The 19219-nt window shown below is 41.5% G+C and overlaps 1 protein-coding gene and 1 long non-coding RNA gene across 4 annotated transcripts in view; one reads left to right on the top strand and one right to left on the bottom strand.

The window, feature by feature from the left end:
* Slc35g2 (solute carrier family 35 member G2) overlaps positions 1 to 12948 on the top strand; it is a 22229-nt gene extending 9281 nt beyond the window's left edge. Inside the window, exon 2 of the mRNA XM_028869953.2 lies at positions 11488 to 12948. Coding sequence (XP_028725786.1) covers positions 11506 to 12744 — 1239 coding nt within the window. The 5' untranslated portion in view covers positions 11488 to 11505 and the 3' untranslated portion in view covers positions 12745 to 12948. The remainder of the gene's footprint in view (positions 1 to 11487) is intronic.
* The window catches only part of LOC114693549, a 19614-nt gene extending 395 nt beyond the window's left edge, over positions 1 to 19219 (bottom strand). Inside the window, exons 1-4 of one of the 3 annotated variants that reach the window (XR_005092034.1) lie at positions 19084 to 19219; positions 16355 to 16461; positions 14775 to 14813; positions 7950 to 8059 (exon numbers count right to left, since the gene is read on the bottom strand). This is a non-coding gene — a long non-coding RNA (uncharacterized LOC114693549). Of the gene's footprint in view, positions 1 to 6948; positions 8060 to 14774; positions 14814 to 16354; positions 16462 to 19083 lie in introns of those variants that run through there. The other 2 variants (XR_003734566.2, XR_005092035.1) reach the window with 2 other exon arrangements.

Genomic DNA, 19219 nt, shown 5'->3' with positions numbered 1-19219 from the left:
AGTGGTAACTTATGTAAGAAAAGCCAATGGTAATGATGTTATATTCTTTGCTGCCATTTGGAATCTACATTATATTTTTAGTTCGTCGTGAAAATACCATAATATACACACACACATGAATACACTGGATTCTTTCAAAAGCAGTAACAAAGGCATCTCCCTCAGTTTGTAGTCATTTACCTCTGTTTTGGTTTGAGCACTAGACACCATCATTCATATTTTCCCTGTAAAGTGGTCTGTTTATCCACAACTTTTCTCCCACAGATGGCACAGATATACAAGAACTACGCTTGGCTTCTTGGGTGACTCGTCAGACTAAACTACAGAGTAATGATTTGTTTTTTCTTCTTAAGAAAGTAGGTTAAACTTTTTTAGATTTTAAATAGATATTTATACAGAAAAATAAAAAATCTGTAAGTACATATGCATGCATATGAATTATCTTATATAAATAGAACCATACCATGAATATTCTTTAGGGGTCTTTTTTTGGGGGGTGGGGGACAAAATCTCATATATCTCAGGCAGGCTCCAAACTTTCTATGTAGTCAAGGAGGCACTGAACTCCCCTACTCCTGCTTTTACCTTTAGAGTGCTACCATTTCTAGTTTATATAGTACTGAGTGAGCATCAAACCCAAGGCCTCATACATGCTGGGCAAACACTCTTCCAACTGAACTACAACCCCATCTCATGAATACACGTCTATACATTTCTTTTAACTCAGTAATATAACATATATATTTTCTTATATTATTATATAGACATATAGTATCCTTTTGAATGACTATATATTACCTTGATGTTTTCCTTTAGTCCCTCCCCATTAGGTAGTTAGGTTATTTCTAATTTTTCATCCTATAAAGAGAGCCAGGGTAACTACCCTTATATGTAGCTAGAGTTTTTCTCTCCAGGTCCTGCCAAACCCCGGCAGTCCCGTAGCCCACTTATAAAATAAACATACAGATGTTTATATTATTTAAACTGCTCGGCCATTAGCTCAGGCCTACCATTGTCTAGCTCTTACTCTTTTTTTTTTTTTAAATTTATTTATTATGTATACAGTGTTCTGTCTGCATATACACCTGCAGGTCAGAAGAGGGCACCAAATCTCATTATGGATGGTGTGAGCCACCATGTGGTTGCTGGGAATTGAACTCAGGACCTCTGGAAGAGCAGCCAATGCTCTTAACCTCTGAGCCATCTCTCCAGCCCCCAGCTCTTACTCTTATACTCAGCCCATTTCTGTTAATGTATATGTCACCACGTATTCCGTGGCTTTACCTGTTGCTTTTACATGATGCTCCCTGGATGGCAGGCTGGTGTCTCCTCCAGACTTCCATCTCTGACTTCCACCTCCCAGCCTCTTCTCTCTGTTTGTCCCGCCTATCCCATACTTCCTGCCTGGTTACTGGCCAATCAGCGTTTTATTTATTCACAACATACAGGACAACCCACAGCACTTATGTGTGCATTTTATGTGCCTTACTGATTATCTCCTTAGGTTCTATTATTAGAAATGGCATGGCTGGGAGAACTCATACACATAAACTTTTGATACATATTGCTAACTAACTTTTGATGAGATGGATTACACAATGCTTGTCGTTAATGTACAGATTCCTTGGCAATGACAGGAACTTAAGTCTCTTCACCTTTTCAGAGTGTGTGTGTGTGTGTGTGTGTGTGTGTGTGTGTGTGTGTGTATGCTCACGTGTGTTCTAAAGACATTAATGGAGTGTGGTGATGTTAATATGTCTATGTGTACTGTGTTGCCTCCTAGGTATTGTATATATGACTTATAGTTTGGTCTGATACAAGGAGGCATCTAATGACCATTTTTTAATGGTCTTATCTTTGGGATTTTACTGAAATATATATATAGTATATGGAAAGAGGTGACTGAATTATAACTTTACTAATTGTAACATTAGTCTGTTATGTGAAGAATTAGTTATGATCAAAACAAATCAAATCTGTAGTATTTCCAGACATTGACCTGGAGTGGAGTTTGGGGATTCAGGCTTGGTGCTCATACAGACAAACAGCAGGAAGAGCAGGGTGATGGGAGCAGATGGTGCCTGTAGTGTTTTGGGGATCTGAGAGCAGACTTGCCCGGGGTGTTCCTTTTTTGTTCAGAGGTTCTTGCATATCTGAGATGGTTGGAAGCCTTCTTTGAACTCAGCTGGGATGTTCGATACTCTTTCACAAGACAGGTGAATAACAAGCAGCGAAGAAGGACATCAACAACCAAGATTTGTTTTACACTTAAATAGCATGAATTCAATACAATAAACCAACGATTTAACCATGTAGATACATATAAAAAGATCACAAAATAAAAGAAGATCATCTTAGCTGGGCATAGTGGCGCACACCTTTAATCCCAGCACTCAGGAAGCAGAGGCAGGCAGATCTCTGTGAGTTTGAGGCCAGCCTGGTCTAATAGTAAGTTCCACAGTGAAACTCTGTTTTATTCTTGCCCTCCTTTCTAGCCATGCCCCCTTTGTCTTTAATAATCACCAGCAGGCTGAATTTAAAGGTGCGGATTTGACTGAAAATTGATTTTGCTTCATTTTTTTTTCTTCCAGGCAGGAGGAAAATAAGTGTTAGATGATAACTATGTGTCATCTGAGAGTGGCATATTTTATGTAAATTGATAAAACGACTCTTCAGAGATTAGAAAGGCCCTTTGCTGGGAGGAAGATGTGCTGATTATAAGTTGTGAAAGTTGGGTTATGGGGTTATGGATGCTTGTCATGCATGAGGCCCAGCTTTGATCTCTAGAACCAAAGAATAAAAAGGTTAATAACATAAATGGTGAAAATCTTGCATTCTAGCATGCTCTCAGCTGCCAGCCAACACACTCATTAGTGTGCCAGAATGGATTTTAAAGTGTCACAACATAATTGCTCTGTTCCAAATCAGGCATCATCACCTTCACACAAGCCAAATCTGTCTCCTTGTTTGAAAACTGCTGCATACAGCCAAAAAAAAAAAAAAAAACTTTTTAGGACAAAAACCAAAACAACAACAAAACCCCTTATTTTCAAAACCTAGTGTTGCTAGGTGTGGTGGCTCATGCTTTCAATCTCATCCCTCTGGAGGCAGAGGCAGGTGGATCAGGAGTTTCAGGACAGCCTGGTCTACATATTGAGTTCCAGGACAGCTAGGGCTATATAGTGAGGCCCTGTCTCAAAGGATAAAATGAAATAAAATAAAAAACAACCCCCCACCCCGAAAAGCCTGGTATGCATGGCTTATTACACTTCCTTCAGTCATTAACCTCACTGAGTGGTGAGGAGCCCCGCCTCCTCTTAAAGCAGCCTGTGTGATTAGAGCAAACTGGATGGCTGGCCTGGCTCTGATCAGACTGTCAGTTCCCCTCCCCACTCCCCCTTGCCAGCCTTCTGCTCTCTTCCCCTCAAGTCTTCCCTTCTCCTGTCTGTGCAGCGGTTGCCTCGAAGTTTCTGCACAGCTCACAGCTCACTCCCGGCGATCTCCTGACTCTGGGCTCTAGAACTGTCAGCTGAGTCTCCAGCCCAACTTTTGACTAGCTTCCCTGTTCAGTGGTCGTCGCACTCCCTACATCCAAGCCCTCTCAGGCCTCTCTTTGTACCTCCTCTTACTTGCAAATCCCATAAGAATAATTTTTATCCCTTCCACAAGCCAGAGTGAACCATCTCAGAAAAATCCCCAGGTCCCTCTTCTACTGTCCATGGTTCAGCCCAATTCTTCTTCTTCTTCTTCTTCTTCTTCTTCTTCTTCTTCTTCTTCTTCTTCTTCTTCTTCTTCTTCTTCTTCTCCTCCTCCTCCTCCTCCTCCTCCTCCTCCTCCTCCTCCTCCTCCTCCTCCTTCTTCTTCTTCTTTTCTTCTTTTCTTCTTTCTTCTTCTTCTTCTTCTTCTTCTTCTTCTTCTTTTTTTTTTCTTCTTCTTCTTCTTTTCTTCTTCTTTTCTTCTTCTTCTTCTTCTTCTTCTTTTCTTCTTCTTCTTCTTCTTCTTCTTCTTCTTCTTCTTCTTCTTCTTCTTCTTCTTCTCCTCCTCCTCCTCCTTCTTCTTTTTCGAAACAAGGTTTCTCTGTGTAGCTTTGGTGTCTGTTCTGGATCTCGATCCGTAGACCAGGCTGGCCTCAAACCCAGAGACCCACCTGGCTCTGCCTCCCAAGTGCTGGGATTAAAGATGTGCACCACCACTGCCTGGCCACAGCCCAAGTCTTCTTAGCCATTGCTGACCACATACTTCATTGCTCTCTTAAAGTGGATCATTATGGAATCTAGTATCAGCTTACCTAACTCACTGCAGTCTCTGACAGCCCCAGCTTCAGTCAGCCTAACCCCTTCAGAGTAGCCTCAACCTCTTCTGGAGTCTCTGCTTTCAGCCTCCAGTGAAGCTTTTCTCACTCAGGTAGCCCTTCCCTGAAGTAGATTTTAGTTAACATGCCGAGGTGCTTATCATTTAGCCTGGAGTATGCTGTTTTTTATACAGCCAGATCAAGTAGGCTGTCACCCAGCTTTGGCACTGTCACGTTCCTGTTAAGCACTGCAGGGAGTCATTACCATAGACATGCCACCATTGACCAGTCAGCAGATTGGTACAGTGATGAAGATGGATTTGGACTCTGTCATCCACATCCCCTTTCCACTTCTTCTAAGGAAGAACGTGCATTTGTAAGATGGTTCCAGGGTCAGGAGCCACAGTCAACGACTGTGGAAACAAGGTTAACAGTGGCTCTGGAAGTCCACAATGTGTCCTCTCTGAGGGTTGAACTGTCAGGGCTAAAAGCTACAGCCAGATCTAAAAAACAACAGGCTTGCCACTGCTTACTCAGAGTGCGCGCGCGCACACGCGCGCACACACACACACACACACACACACACACACACACACAGACACACACCAGCGTTAAGAAATTCATGGTAGAGTGAAGAACCTTTATCCTACCAATTTTCTTTTTCATGGTAGGATCTAATCCAGAACCTTAGGTATGCTAGATAAGCACTCAACCATGAGATAAATACCCAGCTTTAAAATGTTTGTTTTTGTGATTGTTTATTTCTGTTTGTGTAGGTGCATATGAGTATATGGAGGCATGTATGCAAGAGGAGGCTACAAGTCAGCCTTGGGTATTGTTCCTCAGCAGCTGCTGACCTTGTTTTTTTAAGACAGGGTCTCTCATTGAACCTGGAGCTCCCTGGTTTAGCTAGGCTGGCTGGCTAGTGAGTCCCAGGAATCCTCTCCTCTCTGCCCCTACAGTGCTGGGATTGCAGCATGTACCATCATACAAGCTTTGACATGGGGGCTGGAGAGCAAAGTCAGCTCTCCATGCTCACATGATAAACACTGACTATCTCCTCAGCCCAGACTCTTTAATTTTCAAGAGACAAGCTCTCACTATATTGCCCAGGCTAGCTTTGAACTGGACTCTGCTCAATAATATGGAAATGAGTGTTAAATTTTTTTTTCCTTTGCCTTCCACCTGTGGTGGTTTGAATAAGAATGGCCTCTTATGCTCATATATTTGAATGCTTAGTCACCAGAGAGTGGAACTCTTGATAGGATTAGAAGGTTTTGGAGACGTGGCCTTGTTGGAGTAAGTGCATCATTGGAGATGGGCTTTGGGGTTTCAACAGCCCCTGCTAGGCCCTGTGGATCAGAACTTAGCTCTCAGCTACTGCTCCAGTGCCAGGTGTGTGACTATGTTCCCTGCCAAGATGATAATTGACTAGCCTTCTGAAACGGTAAGCAAGCCCCCAATTAAATGCTTTCTTTTATAAGAGTTGCCTTGGTCATGGTGTCTCTTCACAGCAATAGAACTAACTAAGATACCACCTACTCCCTTTTCTTTTTTAAAAAAAATATTATTTATTTTTTATGTTTGAATGCTTGCATGATTTCATGTGCACCATTTGCATTCAGTAACCAGAAGAGGGAGTTGGATTCCTTGAAACTGGAGTTACAGGTAGTTGTGAACCATCAGGTGGGTGCTGGGAACCAAACCTGGGTCTTCTGTGAGAACAGCCAGTGCTCTTAACCACTGAACCATTTCTCCAGCCTGCCTTTTCTTTCTTTTGAGACATAGTCTTACTTTGTAGCCCAAGTTGGCCTTAAACTTATAATCTTCCTGCCTTATCCTCCCAGGTTCTAGGATTATAGGTGCATGCAACTGTACCTAGTTGGAATTCATCCTTTACAACCCCCCAAATGACGTTTTAGCATAAATATGCAAAATGAGCTATTATTTTGTTATGTTCACAAATTGTGTACAAATTCACTAGTGTCTAGACAATTTAAAGCCCAGTCTAGCCTTTTTTCTGATTCCTGGTCACCATGATATAGGCTGCTTTGCTCTGCCATATATATCCTCCCTGCCCTGTTGGACTGAACCCTTGGAAACCAGAGCCAGATAGAAGATTTGTCTGCCAGGACATGAATACTATATGAGAGATACAGGTGACCCTACATTGTAGAGACTGGCTAGTTGTGAGCCCTGCCCCTGAGAGCATTTCTGAGGAAGCTGACCAGTGGGACAAATGTCTTTAGGTACACTGGGCAAATCATCATACCTGGGTGCATACTAGCAGTGTCCCCATATACACCTCTACTACTACTTGGTTCTTACCTCTTGGTCACTTCTGATGGGAGACATGTTGGACAATGCCATCTACTATTTGGAGTTCACCTGAGCTTCCAGCCCTGCATTCACAGAGCTGGAGATGATGCTGAGGTTGCCAGAGCACCTCCTATTCCACCCAGCAGGCAGGCAGGCAGTGACAAATGCCCTCTCACACAGGGGCTAAGTAGAGGAGAAGCAAAGCCCTGTGCTGGGCTTGTTATACATCCTAGCACTTAGTAGCCTGAGGCAGGAAGGAGGATTATCACAAGAGGACTAGCCTGGGCTATAGGAGACCCTATCTCAACACACACACACACACACACACACACACACACACACACACACACATACACACACACACACACACAGTCAATATGTATTAGTGCACACACACATACACATATCAATCTAAAATTGTGTCTGTTTTACTCTTCAAAACTTAAAATGTAGAAAATAGTTACTTCTGGCTAGTATAAAAAGTACTAAGAAATTAAGCAGTAACTTTTTAATGTGGATTTAATGAAGTGTCATCATAATTCTGGTGACAACTCTGAAGTATTTTGAAGTACCTTATCTATTTCACAAAGCCGATTCCAAGATGTTAGCATTTCTTGATTATTGTTCTTAGGCAAACTCAAGGTATATCTTATTCTAGGCCCAAGTTTGAAAACAGAAAAAAGCTACTGGTCAGTAGTTTTTATAAAGTATTATAAGCCCTTGTTTCCAACCTTTCAGTGAGCCCCTTTGTCCTCAGTCATTCACTCCAGACTCACTACCACTTCTCTCTCTTTCTAACTCTCCTCTTCCTCCTTCCTCTCTTCTTCTTTTCCTGGTAAGTGATTTGGGATGAACTACACCTAATAAAGATGTATGAACAACAGGGGCTCAGAGCCTTTAAAAAACAATGGCATCTCAATTTAGTTGTGCCTTCTCACTCACCAGTTGGAAATATGCCTAGAAAGGACATTTTAATTTGCCCCTTGCTTTTTGAGCACAGAGAAAATAGTTGGAAAGGGTGAGCAGTGATGGGTCCAGTCACTGTTTAGAATGGCAAAGAAATGTGAGTCTCTTAGGGCCAAGTAAATACAGTTGGTTTTTGTCCATGACAGCAAGGTCAAACATCAAAGATTGGCAAACTGTAAGCCTGGCAGTACAAACATTTCCCATAGCAAAGAGCTGTGTATTAAGGACCTTTGGAACTGACCTGAGAAAAGGCATGCCTGCAACCTCAAGGATATAAAATACAAAGAGACAAAAATATTGACAGAAACAATTCAAAGGATCAGAGCGTGAAATTCAGGACCACCAAAGCAATTATCAGAAGGAAATGACTTACCTAATATGAAGCTTGATATTGTGCCTGAAGTCTATAGATGAGAGGTGATCAGGGAGGGGAGATTTACGAGCAAGTTGGAAACCCATGAATACAGACTAAAGCTGTGCTTTCTGCGGACAATAATGAAAAGTAGTTCATGGGCAGGTTGGAACTTTAAGGGCATCAAATATTTGGATCTTTGAAATCACAAAATGACTAAGCATCATTTAGACATTCACCTTATTAGGTTAGCCCCAACTCCATAAAGTCACACACTCTTTAAATTAAGTTAAATTCGACTGATTTCGATTTTTTCCCTCTTTTTTGAGACAAGGTCTTGGGCTGGCCTTGAACACCCTGTGTATCTGAGGCTGGTCCCGAATTGATGTTCCTGCCTCTATCTCTCAAGTGCTGGGATTACAGGGTTGCATAACACCTGGTTTAGGGGTTTTTAATCACATCTACAAAATCTACTCATGGCATCATTTAGATTTGTGTTTGACCAAATAAGTGAGATCTGTAGTTCAGCTTGGCCTACTTTATACATCAATAGGCTATTAGACAAGAGGAGCCAGTGCACGACATGTGCCCTTTCATTTTCCTTCCTCTCTGTGCCAGTACACTAGAGAAGCTACAGCCCAAAGATGGGACCAAAGCAAAGAAGATAAACCTTCCTTTACAGTTTTTAAAACATTTATTTATGGTATGTGGGTGTATGCATGGGCATACATGTACCATGGCATGTGCGTGGAAGTCAGAGGACAGTTTTCAGGATTCAGTTCTTTCCTTCTACCATGTGAGGTCCAGGGATTGAACTCAGATCATCGGCCTCTTTGGAGTACACCCTTGGTCACTGAGTCTTGGCTATCTTGACAGCCTAATAAACCCTTCTACAGCCCCCAAAGGGAGAGAACAGGAGCAATAAAATAGCAAGCTACTCTTACCCCCTAATCATGTCTCTGGAGCTGTAGATTTGGCCAGTAGCAGTAAGCTTTGAATGAATATAAGGTAAAATTTTAATGATAGCAGCAAATGGGAAGTTATGGAATGTAAAATTTCATTAAGATAATTACTGGCCATCAAGGAAAGGAGAATTGGCATAGTTAAATTGGGTACAGTAACTAGGAACATAAAACTCCAGCGCTGAGCCAAGCAGGAAGCAACATGATTACATTATACAAATTAGATTAGAAGAGCTGCAATTGTTTAGATGAAGAAGTGTGTGGAGAAGTCAGAGAAGGCTTGCTCCTAATGACAGACTTTGAATTAGGTCCTATCTGACAATCGGTATTCAGAACACTGGAGCAGAGGAGACACTAGTGGAATGAAAGCTTGGGAAATGATTTCTTACATACATGGTACAAGGTCATGGAGATACCACACAGACTCCTGGAGCAAAGTGTGGATGCCAAGGGGGCTGAGTGCAGACTAGGGCCATGCTAAGCAGGGTCTCAAGTGCCTGGCAGAGAAACTAATTTCATCTTTCTTTTTTGTTTTTGAGACGGCATCTCATGTGGCCCAGGCTAGCCTCAAACCCACTCACTATGTAGCTGAGGATGGCCTTTACTTCCTGGTCTTCCTGCCTCTACCTCCTAAGTGTTGGGATTACAGCGTGAACTGGGTTAGTTGATATTGATAGTGTAGGCAGGAGGTCTGTAGAGAACGCTTGGTTCTTGGATGGGGAAAACTGGAGGAAAGTTTTTGTTCTTCATCTTTTAGAGACAGATTAATGTGACAACAGGATAACACACATGGGATTTAGAAGAGGGCTGGAACTCAAAGAGGGCAGACAGGATGCCAGGGTAATGTTCTAGTCTGGAACTCACACTGGCTTCTTCTAGAATAATGACATTAACATGGAATTAGAGAAAAAAAATATCCAAGAAATATTTCAAAGATAAAGACAGTAAGAATGAACCAATTTGGAGTGTGATGGCCAAAAGGAGAATTCAGAGTATTCCTTGATTTCTAGCTTGGGGATCTGGAGGGACTGTGAGAACATGAGTAAGGGAGCTGGGAAGAAAGCTCCTTCTTGGAGATTGAGATTGTGACTGAGTTCAAGGTCATTGAAGCTAAAGACACAATTTTAAAATAGAAATGGCTAGAAGTGAGAAATAAATAGTGGGGTTTCTTGAGATTGGTATGCTAGAGAGACTGCAGGAAGAGGCTGGTTAGGTCTGGAGGGTCTGGAGGCATGGTTGGTATTTTCCATGACTGTTTCCAGTGGAAAAGGACTTTTGGAAGAGGGAGTAACAGAACATCTGGAAAGCCAGATGGTGTCAAAAGAACAGAACTGGATTTGATTCTGGGGTCATGGTTTAAGTCCTGGAATTGATGAGTTTGGGCAAGGATTTGGGGAATCATGAGGAAAGAAGATTCCTCTTTTCTCCTTTGTTCTTCCCTTTAGGGTGGAGAACTCCAGGGGCTCCACCTGTCTGTTAAGGTATATTGCCAGATCATCTTTTATGGTGGAAGAAAAGAATCACTGAGAAGGAAAAGGAAATTGTTCAAAGAAAGACAGGAAGGCAGGCTGAGTGAGAAAGAGTAACACTGTAAAAGATACCCAGTGTTTCATAGGATAATTATAGGTGAAAACAGCCAAACTTACTGCTAACATTTACTGAGAGTTTACTATATATACTTCTGTGGAAAATTCTTTATATTTAGTATTTCTTTAATCCTTACTTTGAAAGATGCTTAATATTTTTCCTGACCAACAGCATATCATAATACCAAGTGCTGGGATTATAGATATGTGCCACTTGGCTTAGATTCTGTTATTATGTAGGATTACGTAAAATATTTTGGGGGACTGATGAGAAGTTTAGTGGTTAAAAGCACTTCCTGCTCTTTCAGTTTGGGTCCTAGCATCCATGTTGGATGGCTCACAACAACCTACAACTCCAATTCCAGGAAATTCAACTTCCTTTTCTGGCCTGTGAGGATACCTGCATACACACACACACACACACACACACACACACACACACACACACACACACATACATCTTTAAAATACTTTGGATTTATGTATTTACAATTTTAGAGCATAGACAAATGGACACAATAAAAAGGCAAGGTGTGATTGATGTGGCTTTTTATTTTTTGTGTTTTTCTTTTAAGATGGGTAGAAATGAGAAGATGGGAAAATATCAGTGTGTCATGTAAAAATGAGGCATAAAGCTGAAAGAGACAAGCTGGGTCTATAGTATATGCCTCTAATCCTAGCAGTTGGGAGTTGGAGGCAGGAGGATCAAGAGTTCCTATTTCAAAAAAAAAAAAAAAACAATTAATCAAGCAAACAAAGAGCTAAGTAAGAACAAATACAGGGAGACATTGGAACAGGTTTACAATAGGAGTGATAAGAAGGTGGAAAATTCCATTGGGCTTCATATATATGATAATGCATATGCCAGATCAAATTTTCTACTACGTTTTCTTTCCAGATTCCTGTTATAATCTCTACCTTCCATCATTGAAATAGTATATATATATGTAAAATAGTAATGTGGTTTTCAATGCAATAGACATGTATATTTTTCTTTTTTTCTTTAAATAGAATTTGTTATCTGAAGAAATGGATACTTCTCCATCCAAAAAATATCCAGTTAAAAAACGGGTGAAAATACATCCCAACACAGTCATGGTGAAATATACCTCTCATTATCCCCAACCTGGGGACGACAGGTATGAGGAAATCAATGAAGACTATGGCAAATTTATGGAAGAAAATCCAAAGAAAAGTCTGCTGAGTGAAATGAAGAGAAAAGGAAGAACTTTGTTTGGAACCATGGACACTCAGCCTCCACTAACAGAAGACTCAAGAGCCAGTGGGATGACACAATTCCAGAGCTTTGCAGAAAAAAACATTTTTCAGTCCCGAAAAATGTGGATAGTGCTGTTTGGATCTGCCTTGGCTCATGGCTGCGTGGCTCTCATCACTAGGCTCGTTTCTGATCGTTCTAAAGTTCCATCTCTAGAACTGATTTTTATCCGTTCTGTCTTGCAGGTCTTATCGGTGTTAGTTGTGTGTTATTACCAGGAAGCTCCTTTTGGACCCAGCGGATACAGATTACGACTTTTCTTTTATGGTGTATGCAATGTTATTTCTATCACCTGTGCTTATACCTCCTTCTCAATAGTTCCTCCCAGCAATGGGACCACGATGTGGAGAGCCACAACCACAGTTTTCAGTGCCATCTTAGCATTTTTACTTGTAGATGAGAAAATGGCTTACGTTGACATGGCTACAGTGGTCTGCAGTATCTTAGGCGTTTGTCTTGTCATGATTCCCAATATCGTTGATGAAGACAGCTCTTTGTTAAATGCCTGGAAAGAAGCCTTTGGGTACACTATGACTGTGATGGCCGGACTGACCACCGCTCTTTCTATGATCGTGTACCGATCCATCAAGGAGAAGATCAGCATGTGGACTGCACTGTTTACCTTTGGCTGGACTGGAACAGTCTGGGGAATTTCTACTATGTTTGTTCTTCAAGAACCGATTATCCCTTTAGATGGAGAAACATGGAGCTATCTTATTGCTATATGCATCTGTTCTACTGTAGCATTCTTAGGAGTTTATTATGCCTTAGACAAATTCCACCCAGCTTTGGTCAGCACAGTACAGCATCTGGAGATTGTGGTAGCTATGGTCTTACAGCTTCTAGTGTTACACATATTTCCTAGTGTTTACGATGTTTTTGGAGGGGTGATCATTATGATTAGTGTATTTGTCCTTGCTGGCTATAAACTGTATTGGAGGAATGTAAGGAGGGAAGATTATCAGGAAATACTGGACTCTCCCATTAAATGAATACCAGGTTATTATTATCTTGTTGATGTCTAGTTACTAACATGTACATTGCCATTTTAATTATTTACTTGTAGATGTCTTTTGTGTTATATAATTGATAGAGTGCTATATTGATAGAGTGCTATATCGTATAAATAATTATGCAGATGCAGAAAAATATTCCAGACTAATATATTAAAGCATAAATATTAAATAGATAAAATATGTCATGAAGTTGGTGTCTTTATAATTATTAATAAAATGTAATTGTGGTAGAAGAGTATCATTCTCCATCACCAAAGACACAAGACTAGGAGTCTCAGATTGAATTTCTGTGGTTATAAACTTCCAAAACTTGAAAACTTTTGTTTTGAGAAAGGGTCTTTCTATGTAATTCTGGCTGTCCTGGAACTTGCTATGTAGACCAGACTGGTCTTGAACTCATAGACCTGCCTGCTTCTGTCTCCTGAGTGTTGGCATTAAAGGTGAGAGCCGCTACACCTGGGAAAAAATGTTTATTTTATTTTATTTTTTGAGATGGGTTTTCTCTGTGTAGCCTTGGCTGTCCTGATAAACCAGGCTGGTCTCAAACTCACAGAGATCATCCTGCCTTTGCCTCCCGAGTGCTGGGATTAAAGGCATGCACCACCACCACCCAGATGAAAAAAAGGTTTATTCTTAATGTTCTACAAATGTGCAACAAACATCCTTTAATATTTAAAAATATTCATGAAAATTACACTATAGGATAAAATGTTGGACACCTAGCTACAGTCCATTTTTCTACTAAAAATCTAAAGGCTTTGAGTTGAGATGAATAAGGGGAGTAAGGAAAAGCTGGATTTTCAGTAACAGGGAGTCTAAACATTAGAATGGAAAGTTTGTCTTCCCATAGTGGGCCACATTAGGCAATACATAGGGAATGAGAGTAGAGTATACAGAATTCTCACCTATTGTATATAATCCATAATCCAGACCATTCTGTGTCTGATTATGTGAGAGCTAATGTTTGGACAGAGTCTCCATATCCTTATTTATGCAAGTCTTTTTTCATAGCTGCTCCTGTTTATGATTCTATGTAAGTATGTATGTAAGTAAAGCAGACATGACACACTCCTAAAACAAAAATCAAACCACAACAACAAAACCTCACACTGACATGTCTATTGCAGTGGTGAACACAAAGCAGATGTGGTCACTTGCACAAGACCTGCACAGCATGAAGCAAGGCACAATTTCAGCATAGAAGGGTGGGGGACTCTCCAGGACCTACGCCTTACTGAGTTATTGGTGGCTGATACCTGCTGGGGGAGGGAGAATAATTGTTTGAGGCTGTTCCTACTGGTGTATTATTGTGTTCCAGTCCCCCCACCCCACACTACATATGGACAGCACTAATTGGATTTAGTAGGTTATAAAAAAAAATCATTTCCGGTGCTATACAGAGAAATATTGCCTCAAAAAACCAAAAAAAAAAAAAAAAGGTCATTAGTTGGGCGGGGGACATATGTTGAGGGGGCAAACAGGCATATGGGGAGAGTTAGAGGAGGGAAATGGGATTGGGTATGATCGTATTTCATTGTATACATGTATGAAATTCTCAAGAACAAGAAAAATTAAAATGAAATCGTTTTTTAACACACTAGCAGTAATCATGATATAGTAGAAAATTGACATGGTATCCTGAGACTCTCCTCAAAAGGGCCTTTAGGTCCATAAAAGCTACAAGGTAGCATTAATTTGAGTCTAATTTGGGCCATAATTAATTCTTCACAAGTACATGTTGATGTGATACAGATTATTAAGGTGTTGTCTCTTAGCTCCCAACTCACCCCCACACATTTCATTTTTTTGATGCTTGCTAGTATTTCCCACAGGGTTTTGCCTACAAAGGATTGAGGAGCTGAGCCTGGTAGCATAGGGTTGTGATTCTAGTTACTTGGGAGACTGAGGCAGGTGGATCACAAGTTCAAGGTTAGCTTTGGCAACTTAGACCTGTTTTCAAAAGCAGGGTAGCTACTGGGGGTATAGCTCGGTGGCAGAGCACTTACCTAGTATGTAGCAAGCTGCTGTAGATTCAACCCCAAGTCCTGCAAATAAGTAAGTAAGTAAGTAAACAAACAAACAAACAAATAAATAAATACACGAGAAAGCAAAAAGTTAATAGAGGAAGATTAGAAGGCAGAAAGAGAAGGGACTTTCCTCTCTCTATTTGCCTTTAGCATGTTGCTCTTTCACCTCACAATCAGCAAGGATTAATACTATCCTTAAGTTACCTTTGACATTATTCCTTCCTATCACATCATTTTGCCCACAACATCGTCCCCTTTGAGCAGTAGCAGGGCCAGCTGCAGAGCTTCCTCCTGGAGGTCTGAGCTATATCCCAGCTGGGCCATGCTTCTGTGCTTCTGAAATCCTATAGTACAAACCTGATCCACTCTTTTGCTAGCCCTAGGGGTGGTAGTTGATCCATGAAGCACAATCTCTTTTGGGTTAGCTCAGTGCTCAGTGTCCCTGGCCTTCCACACCTGACCTTTTTTTTGGGGGGGGGAGTCTATTTGAGACAGGGTCTCACTATATACCCCCAGATGGCTTTGAACTTGGGGTGGTCCTTCCTGTTATCTGCCTCTCCAATGATGGTATGACAGGCATGAAGCACCAAACCTGATTTCAGATTTTTCAGTCCATTAACACACAATAGTAAATCTTCTCCATTGTGATATCTTGTGATTTCTGTTTTCCTGAGTAAAGGGCCCCAATCATCTTCAAAAAATCCAAAGATACTAATAAGATACCTAGCTTTGGGAAAATGTCAACATTTAGATCTTCTGTGATTACTAGACATTAGTTAACAAAAGACATTATGCAACCTGAGCCAGGCATGGAGGTATAAACCTTTTATCTTAGCTTCTTAGCTAAGGCAGGATGCACCTAAATTTGAGTACAGCTTGGGTAATTTAGCAAGATCTTATGAACAAATTTTAAAAAGTCAAAAAGGCTGGGTATATAGCCTGTTGATGGAATGCTTGGGCAGCATACATGAAGTCTTGGGTGCAAGCTGCAATGGATGTGCATGGACATAAGCACACACACAGCAAATGAAAGCACAGAAAGAGGATTTGGAGGGACGGTGGTGCAGAGTGGCATGGAGAGAATAGAGACTTACTAAGAAGTATAGCATAAAGTTGATTCAAGATAGAAAATAAACACCAGCGACTCAGAAATCTGAAACTAGATGAATGCCTGGCAGGATAAATAGAAAAAGACATCTAGAAACAGTGCATCTTTGCTGATGACGATGAAGTTATAGGTCTTAAAAATAACCAGAGCAAAAAGACAAAACGCACAGAAAAGCAATGATGAACTACAGCGTCAGTGAGATGGCTCAATGGATAAGGGCTCTTGCCACCAATCCTAACGGCCCAAGTTGAATCCTTGGATTCACATGGTGGAATGAGAGAACCAACTCTACACATGCATGTGTACACCCACACACCCCAAATAAATAAATAAATAAATAAATAAATAAATAAATGCTAATGTCTTAGTTAAGGTGTTTATTGCTGTGAAGAGACACCATGATCACAGCAGCTCTCATAAAGAAAACATTTAATTGAGGTGACTCACTTACAGTTTTAGAAGTTCAGTGCATTATCATCATGACGGGAACATGGAGGCCCACAGGCAGATGTGGTGCTGGTCCTGAGAGTGCTATTGATGGAGGCTACAGGAAGTCAACTGAGACACTGGTCAGTATCCTGGGCATAGGAAACCTCAGAGCCCACCCCTACAGTGACACACTTGTTCCAACAAGGCCATACCCACTCCAACCAAACCAGACCTTCTAATAGTGCCACTCCCTATGGGATTATGGAGGCCAATTACATTCAAACTACCACAGTTAATAAATAAAAGATTTCAAGAATTGCAACTTGGGATTGGAGAGATGATTCCTCCATTCAGAACACTTGTTGCTCTTTCAGAGAACCCAGGCTGGGTTCCTAGCACACATAAGGCACCTTACAACTGCCTGTTAGTCCAGTTCCAGGGGTTCTGATGCCCCCTTCTGGTTTCTGATGGAACTGCAGGCACATAGTGCACTTACATACGTGTAAACAAAACACTCAACACACATAAAAGAAAGTTTTTAAAAATAAATTGCAGCTTGATCCTCAGAAGAAGCAATGAAGACCAGAAATCATCAGTATGACCGTTAAAGTACTGAAAAAAAACAAGCAACAACTCTCTAGTGACTTCTCAATGCTTATAGGATAAACGCTAGCGTCCTCTGCTTTCACAACATATCACTTACATTCTAGCCATCATCTGCTCCACCAATATGCTACAATCGCTTAATGTCTTTATATTATGTAAACCCCCCAATCCTTCTTTTTGCCTGAACAGTCTTACTACACATTTCCCCTCTCACAGTGGCTTAATGCCTCTGTTCCTAGATACAACTGTTGTTGTGTTTGGCATATTAATAATACAGGTTGGTTTAAATCTCCATATCTGACACTGGTATGGACTCTTAAGATATCCAGTGTCTATTGTAGCACCTACCATACAAAGTGTACTTTTCCTGTAGTAGCATAACCATAAAATATCCAGAAATTAAATTTAGTTAGTAGAGCCAACTACTTTCTACATGTCAATATCAAGCCTGTGATAACTTCTTGCTAGCAGATAGGTAGGACTTTGTTCCCCCTACAAATTCTTGTCTGATAGGGACACTAAACTATAGCATTTTAACAATAAGCTGTCAATAGTTTCCTAGGAAAGGCCTTAAGTTATGGAGGGTTCCTATTTCCTTTCTTTATCACTCTAAATCTCCTCCTTTGGTGTTAATGGGAGTGAGCTGCCTGTATGGTTTTTGTTTCCTTTTGAGACAAAGTTGTTCTACATAGCCCTGGCTGTCCTGGAATTTGCTACATAGATCAGGCTGTCTTGAACTTCCCAAAGCTTGAATCTGCCTTTACCTCTCCAGTGCTAAGACAAAAGGTGTGGTGTTTTGTATGTTTCTCTTTTGTTTGTTTGTTTTCATTTTTCGAGACAGAGTTTCTCTGTGTAACAGTCCTGGCTATCCTGGAACTCGATTTGTAGACCAGGCTGGCTTGGAACTCACAGAGATCTGCCTGCCTCTGCCTCCCAAGTGCTGGGATTAAAGGCATGTGCCACCAGTGCCCAGATTTGTATATTTTTTAATATAAATTTCGCGTTACTTACTTTTGATACTATCAATAGAATGTAGGCAGAGTATCCTTTGCCCAGTTTTATGGTCTACTTTTCTCAACTAAACTCAGGCTAAGAAGGGGCCACAAGTAATTTGTAGTTTACCTAAGGCAGGCAAACCCATGTATCCTTCAACATGCAATTAAGTTAAATGCAGAAAAGTGACTATTTAGGACTTACAGGTAGGGTTTGTATTACAGTGCAAAGACGGAGTTGAAGAGATGGTTCAGTGATTAAGAGCACTGGTTGCTCTTCCAGGGGACCTGGGTTTGATTCCCAGCACCCACATGTGGTTTAAAACCACCTGTAACTCCAGTTCCAGAAGATCCTATACCCTCTTCTGGCCTCCAGGGGCACCAGGCATGCATATGCCACACAAATATACATAAAGGCAAAAACACTGGTACACAGAAAAAAATGAAAATAATTTTTTAAAAAGTGAAAGGAAGATGTACTAATGGCTTGATTATTGACGATGATGTGTTAGACATGGGGGGTTGGGGGTGGGATGAACGCTGTCACTGTTCCTCATTTAACAGACTTTGCAATCTAGGTATTCATGGGCGTAGTTACGCTGGAGGCAAAAACACGTTTTAGTGAAGTTACCTAACCTAGAGTGTTTCTTTGGGTGCCACACCTACACTAGGAAACAAAGATGGTTAGGAAACAGGCAGTTACAGGTGGCTGCAAGACTAGTTAGGAAGGAGAACCGATTTACAGATGCCTTGGCAGGTGGCTGGGGCTGCACCACTGCCATGCTCAGCCCAAGGGCAAAGGTAACTGTCCTTGCTGGCAGGGCTGGAAGCCGAGAGTGAAGGCTGCCCACACACCAGGGCACTCGGAAGTTCCTCAGACAGCTTATTTTGGCCGTGGTTTTAATGAACAAACATCTTACATTTTTCTCCGAGGCTTATTATTTTTTTCTTTGTCGCTCCCTGTCCCTAAGAATCTGCAGCTGGTCGGCCCCTTCAGGTGCAGGAACCAGAGCAGTTTGGGCTGAACTCCGGGCCGACATTAGTGAGCGATTATAATGACAGGTTTCAGCAGCGCTGGGAGAGGCGGAAAGTAAGCAGCCACCGAGGAAGCTGGGGGAAGAACACCGCCGCCGACAGGCCCAGCTTCCCTCACCTTCTCCGGTCTGAGCGCCGCGCAGTCTCAGCTCACCGAACTCCTCAGCGCCGCGCTTGATTGACAGGCCAGCTCGTCCAATCCCGGAGCGGCGCCTTCCGCTGTGGCGTCAGGGGCGGGCCCCGGAGGCGATGGA

This window comes from Peromyscus leucopus, chromosome 7 (assembly GCF_004664715.2).
Source record: "Peromyscus leucopus breed LL Stock chromosome 7, UCI_PerLeu_2.1, whole genome shotgun sequence".
Taxonomy (NCBI): domain Eukaryota; kingdom Metazoa; phylum Chordata; class Mammalia; order Rodentia; family Cricetidae; genus Peromyscus; species Peromyscus leucopus.
The sequence above is the reverse complement of the archived record's forward strand: the minus strand, read 5'-3'. Positions and strand labels throughout refer to the sequence as shown.